At 40.3% G+C, this 13,524-nt stretch overlaps 1 protein-coding gene across 1 annotated transcript in view; it reads left to right on the top strand.

Annotated features, from left to right (window-relative positions):
- exoc4 (exocyst complex component 4) overlaps window positions 1–13,524 on the top strand; it is a 143,964-nt gene that overhangs the window by 92,905 nt on the left and 37,535 nt on the right. Inside the window, exons 13-14 of the mRNA XM_085436359.1 lie at window positions 899–1,015; window positions 12,956–13,092. Coding sequence (XP_085292485.1) covers window positions 899–1,015; window positions 12,956–13,092 — 254 coding nt within the window. The remainder of the gene's footprint in view (window positions 1–898; window positions 1,016–12,955; window positions 13,093–13,524) is intronic.

Below are 13,524 nucleotides of genomic sequence, written 5' to 3'. Positions count from 1 at the left end.
AGAATAAAAGCTCACTTCACCTGCGATTTTAGCTTCTTACATCAGGAAACCACAAGCAGTGTTCGTGTGAATGAAAGGAAGCTCAACGGGAAGAATCGGAGCCAAACCTGATGTTTTGAAGCATGGACTTTCAGGGCCTAGTCATGTTCAAAACGAAATGGCATAGTACTAGAGACCACTGTTGCGTTTGAATTTCAAGGTCTTAGCTCAGTAGAATGAGGTGTGCTAATGCAACTACACGTTATTTTCCAAGTATATGTGGCCATAGATAGAACATAGATCTCTCCCTGTTTGCAGGTTCATGTATTTTAAACAGAAGAGTTTCCTGCACAAATTAAATCTATTCTGCATCAATCTGTGTTTTATTTGTTTGGTTTAAAACTGCTTTAGCGGGCAGCACGGTGGTTAGCACTGTTGCCGCACAGCAAGAAGCATTTGTCTCTCAGTTTCTTAGATTTTCTTTTCACTTTTAAGTTACCTACATGATATGCTGTTTTCAAGCTGCGATCTATTTTCCCAGCTATTTTCATTTATTGCATCTTTTGCCAAGTCAAGCGAAGCCAGCTTTATTCATAAAGCACTTTAAAACAGCAAGTACTGACCAAAGTGCTTAACATTAAGAACAGAATAAAAATGCAAAACCATTAATACAAAAACAATTCAAAACAAGTAAAAATCAACTCTCATACTGTGGCTAATGAAAAGAGGTAGGTTTTACGAAATTACTTAAAAATGGATTGTGAAGAAGTCCTTCTCTGGAAGCAAGGTTTTGGAGGAAGTTGATCATTTACTTGATTACTGATTACCTCACTCCATGGAATGGCATGGAAAACAGATCTTCATTCATTTCCCCTGTAAATATATTATTTGACGCAAACTTTTGTCAATCAACCATTAGGTACGGACAGAGATTAATAAGGAAATCGAGGCAGTTAGCAAGGCAGCTGATCCTCTGAAGATTCTTGCCAATGCTGATACCATGAAGGTTCTCGGTGTCCAGAGACCCCTACTGCAGGTAAGAGACACTCACCATATTCCAATCAACAATTAAATGCTTGGTAATAGCGTTCAACACTTGTAAATGTACTGATACTATGTATGTAATGGAAACAAACGTGGAGAGTATTGCCAACACAACTCACACAACTCAACGTCACAAATTGTGTCCTTAAAAATTATCATCAGGTTAAATCAACAATCTTCTCAGTGTAAAGTGGACACCTGAACACTCATGGACTGGACAATGATTGTGCAAAGGGTGACTACCTACAGTTGCAAAGAAATCATTTGATATGTTTCATAAATACCTAAAAGAAGAAAAGTATTTGTGTGTTATTAGTTCAAACAGATTGTTTATAATTATCACTTCAATGAGGAAAAGCCTGGTAATTCCATAGGGTTTCCAAACTTTTTACTGCAATTATCTACCAGCTTTGATCAGGTTTGTCAGTACTTTTGCTTTATCTGGATACTCTGAAGTGCATTGGACTTTTTTGGTGTTAAAAACCTCACAAACCTGTGTGCACCCACAATATGCGAATAGCACATGTCTGGATGCATGCAGCTGTTTACGTACATTCACCTCACTGTGTTCTGTGAACTGTTTCTTGGTTTAGGTTTTTAGACAGACAGATTCAGAATCCCTTCTCCCTCACTTTCTCTCTCAGATCATTATGATCAGCCTGCCAACTATTTCACAGGATCATAATTAACGCTGAAATCGTGCTTGATCTTTTTGGAGCTGTTTCTAAGTGGTGGTTACAGTGTGTGACACACGTGCACATATATGTCGTAGCTCTTATATGTGTCTTTCATGGGCCTTTTTCTGCAAAAAACAAATTTTTGATAATAATGGCTGACCTTCTGAGGGTTTTGTGGCTGAAATTCAGTGTGTCCATGACACACACACACCACATGACTGTGACACTTCATGGCCGCTGTAGCAGAGAAGAAAAATGGCTTCACTTTTTAGATGTTTCTTCATGTTGTGCCTATGTGTGCAAGTGCAGCTTTCTCTTTAGGTGTCCTAGTAATTATTTCCTGTTCAACAGTCAGGGCCCGTGCACATGCATGCACATAGTTGTTTTGTTATTGTCCTGATCTTGTGATATCTACCTTGCTTTATTTTGTTGATTCGATTTTACAAACTATCGAATCAACTCATTGTGACTTGCTAAAACACTGGCTCACGTGGCTGATTTTTGGCAGTCTTTTTAATTCAAAACAGGTTCGTGGCAGGTTGAGGATTATAACAATGCCAAAGTCAAGATTCAGACAGTTGGCAAGATTTGTCTCAGCTGTCAGATTCTCAATGTTTAGTGGGTATGGCTGTCTGTGTCTCCAGTATTGTAAAAATGTATGTTTTGCATGCACGCTTTATTTTTTGCATATCGGTCTATAATATGAATGTTTGTATGTAAGTGTGTGTTTGTCCACGCAGTTGTCAAGGAAGACAGTGTCCCAGTTTGTTTTTGCTGTGGGTGTTTGTGCGGCAGACCTTGGATATGAGTTGTCAGCTCGTGTGTACGCGTATGAGTGCGTGTTTTGCTGTGTGTGTTTGTTTCTGTCAGAGCCTTACTGTCTGCGCGCTTGGTTTTCTCACTGGGAGGGAACAGCGGTGGCAGTTCATTACAGAGAGAGAGACCGTGGGCGTTTGGAGTTCAGCGGGGTTTGTTTACGGCTCGGGCCCCTCCTTAACGAGGAGTTCAGCATCTTGCTAATTATGCTGCTGTGGCTAATGAGCCTTTCTGCTGATAGTGGGGAGTGCAATAAAACACTCCTTTTGTTTGGGCTTTTTGCCTTTTTTAATTGGGCTGAATAAAAGACCCTTCCCTGCTTCTTCTCTTGTGATTCACATTCTAGGGTCAGGATGGCATTTGTGTGTTTATGGTAAGTTTTTCATGTGTGTTTTGGTAGCAGTTGTGTATGTTTTGCTACCTGTGTGTGATTTTGTTTTTGGCCTCCAATTTGAGAGCCATCCTACTGCTTTCTTTGATGGCCTTCATCCACATGGCCACTGTTATGACAGACTGCGCTCTCTCTTTCACAGTGTGGAGTTTTTCTATTCACTTAGTTGTCATGAGAGCTTTTGATAATGGAGTTTGACAGAGTTCATCCAGAGAATATATACTAAAATAGTTTTTGAACTGGTTCTGCGTAAAGTACTTTGTCAGGAACTTCTATCTAATCATATTGTGAGTCTCTGTGCTTGCACTAGTTAATTAAAGATTAATCAGACGTGTCTTTGTGTCTACATATCCATGGTGTTGGTGGACACATATGTACTTTATGTGCCCCTTTTAAGTCCCCTACTATTTTCTGTGCCAGATGCTATCAGAAAGAAAGAAAGACACACACTGGAATCACAACCAGCATGGTTAGAGGAGGGGGAATAGCCCAGCATCGCTACACAACATTAAACACCCTCTCTTATACACCTTGGCTGCAGCCGCATACAGCAAACCATAGGGGAGCACATTTTATAGATGCATCTGCTCTCTGCAACCACTGAAGCAAAAATTTATGTGCGCAATAGTTTGAATTGGAAGAAGATATTAGCATTTGGGGTTTGGGGTTTTGTATGGTGCAGAATTTCATTGAGGTAAGAGCCTAGCGGCACGCGTACATAGACCATTGGTCACTTTTAAAAACCTGTGTATACACAATAAGGCATAATTATTGTGTAATCTTTGTGTTTCATATATATACACATATACAGCAAGACAATATGTATGCTATCCTATCCTTCTGACCCTCTGTGATACAATATGTGGTGGGGTTAGCCATGGTCTTTTTTTTCATTGCTCCCTCACATATCATGGGTAGAATATTTATGAATGCATTTCCATGACATTAACTTTTGGAGTGGATCATAGTTATTAAATATATTTATGTTTTATGAATTATTTGACCTTTTGTTAGTGATATCTCTGCAGGAGAAACAGACAGAGTGACTTTGTGGAAAGGCTGCACAAGAGTCAAGGTGAATATCACAGCTTATGTTTGCTTAAGCAGCCTTTAATAAGCAATAGACATTCAGTCTAGGCATAGGTTAATAAGTTATAATGATAGGGGCAATGGTTTTCCTATCACTAGGTACCAGCGGTGTCAAATACTGTTTTTATATATCATGTATATGTATTCATCAAATTGATATGATTAAGAGGTGACACTGGCTGTATATTGTCCACTAGGAGCATGAGATAAGGGCTTTCTAGGGCTGTATATAGCTCAGTGGGAAAGGCTAATGTCCATTCATGCATCTGTGTGATAGCATAGCCTGGGCTGATAAGTCTCCAGAAGAGAGTTAATGTTTAAAAAGAAAAAAAACCAAGAGCAAGGCAGCCAAGCTACCGATGTCTGCCTGTTTACAAATTCTTTCAGTTTTTCTGGTTACTTTCTTTCTTGCCTTGTCTTTGTTGCTCTCAGCCACTCATTTATTGTCACCATAGTTATTCCCATTTCATTCTTGTTTTTCTTTCCTTTTTGCAGGATCTAAACAGCAACTGTAAAGCAACACACAAACATACACGCCGGTAGCCGCAGCAGTGTGATGCTATCTGTCCAGAGTGTTGCCACTGATTGATTCATTTAATTAGAGTTAGATCGAGGGAAAGGAGTATAGACGGAGGGAGAGATGGGGAATAGAATAGAAGAGCAAAACAGGATAGGGAGGGTATGGTCACTCTGCTGGATAGCTGTGGAGATTGGCTCCATTAATCTTGGTAGAACCCCCCTAGTGTCCCCTTTACACACTCACTTTGTGACGTCCTAACATACAAGAATACACAGTGCGCACATGCGGGGACACACAACTGCAATAAGACCAACCCACCAGAACACATTTCCCAGGCCCTGAAGACCGTGATGTCGAGCCACCTGGCTGGCCACTTGGTGCGCTTGTGTTTCTTAGTGGGTCTGTGAGTGCAGATGAATTGTTTGTATTGAGCTTGTTTACTTCATTAGTCAAGACCACATCAGAGCCATAATTACAGTACACATCAGCCCTCTCTTTCCAGCTAAGTATCATTCAGCTTGGTCCCCAGTGTCTGCGCACAATAGCCGCTAACTAGTCCTTTTGTATCTGCATGTTAATGGAGTAATTGTCTGTGCATTTGTTATTCATATGTGCACCTATTTGCATGTTTTGGGTGTTTGTCTACAAACATAACTTGTTCTTGAGCCAGATGAAGACTGATTTCATTCACTCGCTATCAGCTGCCAGAGCACTCATGGTATTGCGGATGTGTTCAGCGGCCAATGGACTGCTAATGATGTTGACCTTTTAGATTTCATATTTACATGTAGCTTTGTGAGAGAGAGAAGGTTGGAAGCAGGCACGCATGCAGACACATACACGTGTTAATTGTGCATGCACACACGCTTCCACCTCCAGTAACTGTAATGACACTGACCTTTTTATTTGCGATTATGTGTGTAGGCAATGTTTATTTGTGGAGGGTTGATCGCTTCTTGTTGATTGGCTCCCTGCTTTCCACCTCACCCCCAACCCCAATCACGCCATTGCGCACACACATAGACAGTGGAGATGATGGCGCTGGTGGTGGTGGGATTCTCTTTATTAAGGAGACTCTCAGCTCCCCGTTCCCATCAACAGACACAGCAATCACAACACAATACACCTGTTAGCTGCATCAGCCGTGCCCTGTGATTGTGGCACAAGTGGAGGTGAGAGGTAACAGGAAGGGGGGTATTAGGGTAGTTAGTATACACACATGAACAGTAGACACACACACTCATTTACTGCCTCAGCACACTGGGAGATGAACAAACACAACCATCTTCACCAGAAACAAAACCATCAGACAGTCCCACATTTATTAGTAAAAGGTTTGTCAGGGGAAAATGCTCAACAACCATTTTTATTTGACCAAAATCGGCATTTTCACAGAGAAATAAATAATATAAATGCTTTCCCATTTCCCAACATTTTCTCCTGACTGTTGCTTGGAACCCTCTGCTACATTATCTGTCATGAAAGCGATTGTGGCCAAGCATCCGGTTGACAGTTTTACAGCTATTAAGAATTATCGAGAAATAAAGCACCTTACCATTCTTACCCACAGCACTTTTGTCTTTGCTTAAAATTAGTCCCTTTTTTTTCCCTCCTCGACCAAGAAACACAAAGTTGTAATCACTAAGTCTACATGGTGCTCTCTAGAGATTGTGTGATCTTATGTTCTCATCTTGGTAGTAGCACCTTCAGTCTATCTTTAATATTTAATTAGTGCAGAAGTTTATTTTTATTTTTCCACAAAATGAACACTATGACTTCCTTCTGAGTTTGTTCACCTCAAAGGCTTATTTCTCTTCTTCCTCCTTCCTCACTGCTGAAGGTCTAACAATACCTGCCACCCACCTTTGTCTGGTTATCTCACACCAAACACATGTACTCCTGAGGCTCACACCCAGCTGCCCTGGGCCAATAACCTGCCACTGCCATTGATATGTGACACAGCTGTACTTTTTTTTGGTAGTATTTTTTTAAAATATATTTTCGCACAACTATAATAGTTATATATTATTAAAAAGAATTGTGTGGTGTATTAGAGAGAGCCTTTAAATAAGCCAAGAAAACACCTTGAACAGCCCTGGGTGGTGCATGTTCACACCACGCATTGCTTCCACAGAGTTTCTGTGTGTAACAAGACATAATCTTTGCCTTTGGACTGAGTCAGTTACAGAAGGAGAAGTTAAAATGTCAGCTCAACCACAGACATGCCCTCTGGTTTTAAAGAAAACAGGCTGAAGGCTCCTGATAGAAGGTTTTGCTTGAATTTTTAATCTGCAAATGAAAATCTTTGTGTTTTGTGAGTATTGTTTATGTTTTTACATGTAGACCTAATGCTTAACACAGAAAACACATGCATTCCCCCAACATAAAGCATTCAACTGCATTATAAAATATAACTTTCATTCACCGACATGTAAATCAAGTTGTTGTGATAAATAATTCATGGTATTTGCCAATATGTGAGAAGGTAGTTGGGGGAACCAAAACACACACACCAAAAAACTGGGGGATTATGGGGTGATTACTAGAATGGAGTTTGGGGTCACAGTGGAGATTCAAATGGCACATTTGAACTCCAGAGTGATTCCCAGGATTAGTATGTGCAGAAGCTCCATATTTTACCCCGCATTTGTGTTTGTGTGTGGGCGTAAATAGGGTGTGTGTAGTGTAGAAGCCCATCTGTAATCATTCAAGTGTGATATTGCTCCTCATCTCTCAATTAAAACACTTGCGAAGCTTAATGCATGTTTGTATTAAAAGTCATGATTGTGGTGGTGGTGGAGGAAAAGATGCATTCTTTTAATACCTCAATTTGTCCACCCATGTTTATGTGATTAGATTTTCATAATTTTGATGATGAGCTGATTTTACCAACGGTTCTACAATGTTGGCATTTCATTCGATGGCACTCAAAACTACATCTGTTTTGCCATTTTCAAAGATTTCATCTGGAGTAACTGAGTGTTCGTTATGTTACCGTTTTAGATGAAAGGTAAACACAATTATGTTTACTCAAAGGTTATGAAAAGATTCAGGCTGAATAAGCGAAATGAGTTGTGGAAATAGATCAGTCAACCTCAAAGCTGCTTTCAAAACTTCATAAAGAATTTGCAGAATATTTGCTTTTGAAAAAGCTGTGACATCAATAAAAAACAATGCATTTCACACCATCTTTATCTCCCAAGTACATCTTATGTTTCTCAGTTCTCTCAAAATCTTCCAGATTAGTTAGTTTCTCTGTTTTGTTTTATATACAGTCCATTAGAGGACTGATTGCTTGTACTTAATTATAATTGATGGAGGGAGTTCATGTGTGTTTGTATAATCGTCAGAAATAGACAGTTTTCACAGTTTTTGGCAGTGGTGTGAAAAACAAAAATACGCCATGATTCAGCAGGATGATACTTATCCCTCCTATGAAAGCAGCCAGAGTATAGTAATTTTTCACAGAGTCCAGGGACAACTTTCTTTTTCACATGTTTTTATGTGTATATGATAAGTGGGAAGTATATACAAAATGTTTGAAGTCCTTGAATGTTGGCATTGTAAAGCAATTTTTTTATGTAACAAGCAACAGTAAATCACAAAGGTGGTCTTCTTGGTATGATTTAAGCTGCTCTCTTTAGTGGTCGCCATGGCAGATCCTCTGCCTCCATCACAGCCTATCCCTAGCATAATCTTCAGTCACAACCCTCTAGCACCCCTGTACATATCTTCTCCTTTTCTCACGCTGTCCTCTCATATACGTTCTCCTCTTCCTTTGTCTCTGGCCAAAAGTAGCACACCGTCACCGTTTCCACCGTCACTCTGTTGGCTAACAACACCAGTGGGCCCTGACCTTTTCATTATGGAAATCTTGTTTTATATTATTCGCTTGTTTGGTTTGGCCACAAATATGTGGCAAATGCCCTTCCTGGCCATTTATCCAGGCTTAGGACTGGCACTAGAGGTACACTGGCTTGTGGCACAAACTAATTTAAAAAAAAGACGTTATTCACACACCTGGCATTGTGCCCCTGTTTAAGCTTGACTTTTTAAGCTTAAACAAACTCAATTACAAACTACACACTCATTTACATGCATACACATTAGAAGCAGCATGTGTTGCAGTTAAGCAGGCACAACCATGAGACCCATCCGGTGTGTGTCAGGGGAGTCTTCAGAGACTGGCTCTCCTGTGACGTTGATGAATGATCTGTCAAGACAATGTCCCACTCATGCCCAATTCTTCTTTACCCAGGAGAGGAGAACAGCCTTTGTTGGGGGAAAGGGGGGCAGCCAGGGGTTATCTTTCTATGTGTCCCATTTGGTGTGTGGGTGTTTGTGTGGTTGGATGGATGGATGCACGTGCTGCTGAGGTTGTGTTATTTTATCAATCCGTGGTCAGACATGAATGGGATGGGAGAGGCATTACACGAGTGAGTGGTTTTGGGTTAGAGTATGAGTGAAATGTCAGAGAACATAAGGTTAAACACTCTGACCTCTGCACAACCTCAAGGGGTACCCCCTATTTTAATGGGGTAAATCCATGATCCGTTTCCGATTCAAACCTGAGGCCCTCATCTCTCGCTTTCTCTTCTCACAGTCATCTCTGAAAACACAGTAGAGAAATCTCATGAAGCTGTTATTTAGCCACAGCCTGTTATTGGACTTTCCTAGTGAGCTTCAGTAAATAAAATCTTCTTATTCCTTCTACCTTAAATTTTTTAAAAACCTGATGACACGTTTAGTAAAACAAATTCGGCTAGCGTAGGGAGTTTAGTGATCGCATCCCTGTTTTCTTACTGTAGTAATGACATTCCCTGTGCTGTGCTCTTTTTACTCTCTCCAATAAAGGAAACGACTACTTTGAGGGTGGTTTCTGTTGTGATGACCATGCATTGAGAGATTTTACCGCTGAGGCGCCAATCTGAGTGCTAGCTCTGCCTTCATTAAACCACTATAGCTGTGGCCTTCATTTCCAAACAGCAGTTTACCCCAGCAAATTCAAGATCCATTTGCACAACCCAAGTCTAATTTTCTGTGATGACTGTGTTTATCTAGTAATGATGTAAAACGAGTAGCGACACAGTGCAACCATGTGCAGCTTTAGGGTAATAAAATACTAGGAAGTAGAATTGCACAAGAAATATGGGTGGGTTGTTTATTTTGTTTGTTTTTTTCTCGATACCACATCATGTTGACCTTTAAGCTTGAATCATTACACAGAGGGAGAGCGTAAGATAGACATAGATTGAGAAGCATGTCTACTCCTGTGTAACAGTCAAGTAAGATGGAGGATATGTAGCAGAACTGGCTTTCCCCTACCACTCTTACTCTCTCCGTCTAAGCCCTCCCTTTCTCAATCTGTCCCTTGATTACTTTTTAATGATTGCTGCTGCCTAAGACAAATGGCTGTGTTAAATGAGCAAATTAGACAAGGGAGCTGAGTGCAAGAGCATTTGTTAGAGCAGGAGTAATGGATCGGGTATCCATTGTTTACTCTTCTCCATTCACCGACTTGGCCTGCTCTTCAGCTCTTTGTCCTTAAAGCAGGAACAGGATATCGTTATGATTATGGCTGCACAAGAACTTGTTGAGAATATCAGATTTCTAAACCAAAATTTTACCTTTTCCTCACTTTGTTTAACTTTTTCCCTTGAGTTTACATTAATGCAATTTTTTTGTACTTGCTCAAAGACGTTAATGTTAATCTGTGGGGGGGGGGTTTCTGTTATGTTGCATTTGCCGGAATACTGCACTTTTATATCAACTGATCATCACTTGAGAATATAGAACCTTATGATGAGCATGCAAGCCATGTTTAATTTTTATCATAGTCATACTGCCACTTGTCTTTTAACAATTAATAGGTCTTGCTACAGCATCAGCCCATTTTTACAGAAAAAAACTTTGTTTTTATGAACTAATTAAATCCAAATGACTAATAATTATGAAAGTACTGACTTGTTTAAGTTTACCTGACCTTACCATACAGCTGACCTTCCAACCAGACCCCTGGAAAAGGCAAAAAATTCTTATTATGACAACATTATCGACATAGTCACTGTAACAGAAAGTAGCAATGATGAAATTACTTTTTTCATCTTCTTATATAATCCAGTTTACGGTACTAGCAGCCTACACAATGGAGGGAAGGTAGCGGCTGCCTGAACTACATTAACAGCCTCCTCTCCTGCAGGGTCTGTGTAATTCCTTCTACCCTGGCAGGCTGACAGGGAATCAGGCATGGACAGTAAAGGGTGCTCCCTTGGCAGAGATGAGGCCTTGGTTAGCACTCCATGGGTATGGGCAGTGCTATGGATCATTACCTCCCTCATTGGAGTAGCTGCTGTTTGTGTGTGTGCATGTGCATGCTCGTCTGCATGTGACAGAATGAGCGAAGGGGAAACTGAACAGAGAAAGAGCTATTAATATTAATATCATTTTATCACATCAGGGGTTCTTTCTTCTTTTTTTTGATGATCAATTATAGTCACTACTGCCCCCTTTAGTCTAGCAGCCACTTAGTCATACCAGATAGTTAGTGACCTCGAATGTAATGGAACCTTTTTTTTAAAAAATGTATTACAAATGGTAGAATAGTAGATATAATACTTGTACATGGTAATTACATCTTTGAGATCCAAGACGCTCATAGCTTATTTGCATACAGTACTGTGTAAACGTCTTGAGCCACCACTCATTTCTTTATATCTTACTTCCAAGTAATAGTTGAGCAGTAGTTCTCCCGGCTTTCTGGAGGTTTTGTAAATTTTTTCTATGGGCAGTGGCTGTTTTTTCACTCATTATCAGTCAAGTCTTTTTACCCGATCATTTTCAAAGGAATGTTTTTCTTGTTTGTTGTTTTTAAGACAGCCACTTAAAACTAACCATGCAGTACCATCTGGAAGGCTTCTGACTGGCAGTGGCTACTTGTTTTAGGATGAGATAGTGCCAAATATAAAAGTAAAGACAGACAATGCAACACTATCAGTCATGGATTGGCCTCCCCAGATCCCGGTTCAAGCAGTGTGGGATTATCTTGACAGTGAATGCAACAAATGGCAGCAAACATCCAAAGAAGAGCTTTAAAATATCCTTCAAGAAGCCTGGAGAACTATTCCTGAATACTACTTAAAGAAACTACAAGAAAGCTTGCCTAAAAGACTTCAAGCAGTATTGAAGAATAAAGGTGGTCAGATCAAATTTAGATTTTATTTTTGCCTTGTTTTCTGTATTTCCATGTGTGTTTGGATGTTTTAATGCATCCTTCTACCTATTTTCCATTTTCCTAGTAAAATATGAAGAACAGATGGATGGCTTGAGACTTTCACACAGTGCTACATTTAAGGTCATAGTAAATAAATGTTGACTTTGGAATATGCTGTCTGCTTGTATATGACATTTTGGTAGACAGCACTAAAAAACAAGGTGCTATGCTACTCTTGCAGCTGTTTGTACCTTGAGTAACGCAAGTCATTTTTCATTTTATCAGTTTTTTTTTCAAAAAAATGTAGGTTTTCTATTTCAGGAGCCCTGCCGTGGCTCCTGGTGATGGGTGCACTGTGACAAATGCGCACACACTCACTTTAAACTCACTTGAAACTTCATATGAAATTCACATAGTCAGAGAAGGGATACGAAGAGAAATAGAAATCATTTGTTTAAGATTGGCTTTCTGTAAATGGTCACAGGGGATTATTCTGCACTTCACTGTGCTACTCTTGTAGTTTCAGAGTAGCTGCAGCAAGGCTATCACCAGACTAATAGTGAGTTATCACTATTATTACAGATGTAGGCTAGGATTGGTTAAGTGCTGGGAGCAGCAAACTGGAACATACAGAGTTGTAATCTTATTTAACAGCTCTCAAATTGCTCAAAGGTGTGTGTTTTGAAAAAGTTTGTTTGATGTGTGTAAGTGTGAGTGTGTCTGGGGATATGAAGCTGCTCTGCTGTTCCCGGGCCAGCTATTAGTCACGCAGGAGTGGCTAATCTGTAATGGCTGCTGTCACAGCCCTGCCGTGGCTCCTGGTGATGGGTGCACTGTGACAAATGCGCACACACTCACTTTAAGCCTGAGAGCACACACAACACAGAAGTTCAAAACACACACGCACAAAAGTATGTGCACTCACGCTGATGCACTTACATACAAAGAATCAAACCTTTCACTAATAGTCTTAAGACTTCTGACAAGGTTCCCTGCTTTAGTCGTCAGTCCAGCCTCAGGTGAGGGCAAAGCAAGGGAATTTGGATTACTCCAATTACATTGCTACTCCAACAGACCTGATGTGAAGTGACATCTACATAAATGTTAGTCTACCTTTACCCTTTTTGTTTATTACTGAATTTCGTTTGTTTTTTCTTAAAGCTGAAATCAGAGATTTTATGTTTAGAGTTAAAAAAAAAAACCCTAAAACTGTTTTTCTTTCCATTTAGAGCACAGTGGTGGTGGAAAAGGCCATCCAGGATCTGATGAGCCTGATGCAGGACCTGAGTGCCTACTCCAACCAGTTCCTTGAGATGGTCTGCGACAAGCTCAAGGAGTACAAAGAAATCTGCAACACAGCCTACAGGTAAAAAACACAGAGAAGGCTGGCAGGAAGCTAAAATATAAGGTTAATTGTTATGGTTTGATTTATACATTGTTTTAGAAATTTGGTTATTGCGTTTTCTTACAATCACACACACAGACACAGTGCTGTGAAAAGCTGTTCATCTGTGGCCTCTGGTACCATGTAACACCTGGCTAGAAAAAGAGAGGACTAGAGGATATGGAGGGGGGGTGATAAGCAGGGCAGGAGACACAAGAAAGGACTGACAGACTGCTGGGAGTCCATCTGGACCCTGTCACAGGTCAGCCTCAGTCTCACTGGGGCCTCCGTGTGATAAAGTGTGTGTGTTTGTGTTGCTGAACAGGTCTCTGTCTCCCACAGCCCCACTTATGTGTGTGGTTGCAGATGTGAATGTGATACCCCGGAGTGCTTGGGGTATTAGTAATAATTGCA

This window comes from Copadichromis virginalis, linkage group LG17, assembly GCF_057382275.1.
Source record: "Copadichromis virginalis isolate Kocher_CV1m ecotype Utaka linkage group LG17, C_Virginalis_male_GT1.1, whole genome shotgun sequence".
NCBI lineage: Eukaryota > Metazoa > Chordata > Actinopteri > Cichliformes > Cichlidae > Copadichromis > Copadichromis virginalis.
This window is presented reverse-complemented; position numbering and strand designations above follow the sequence as displayed.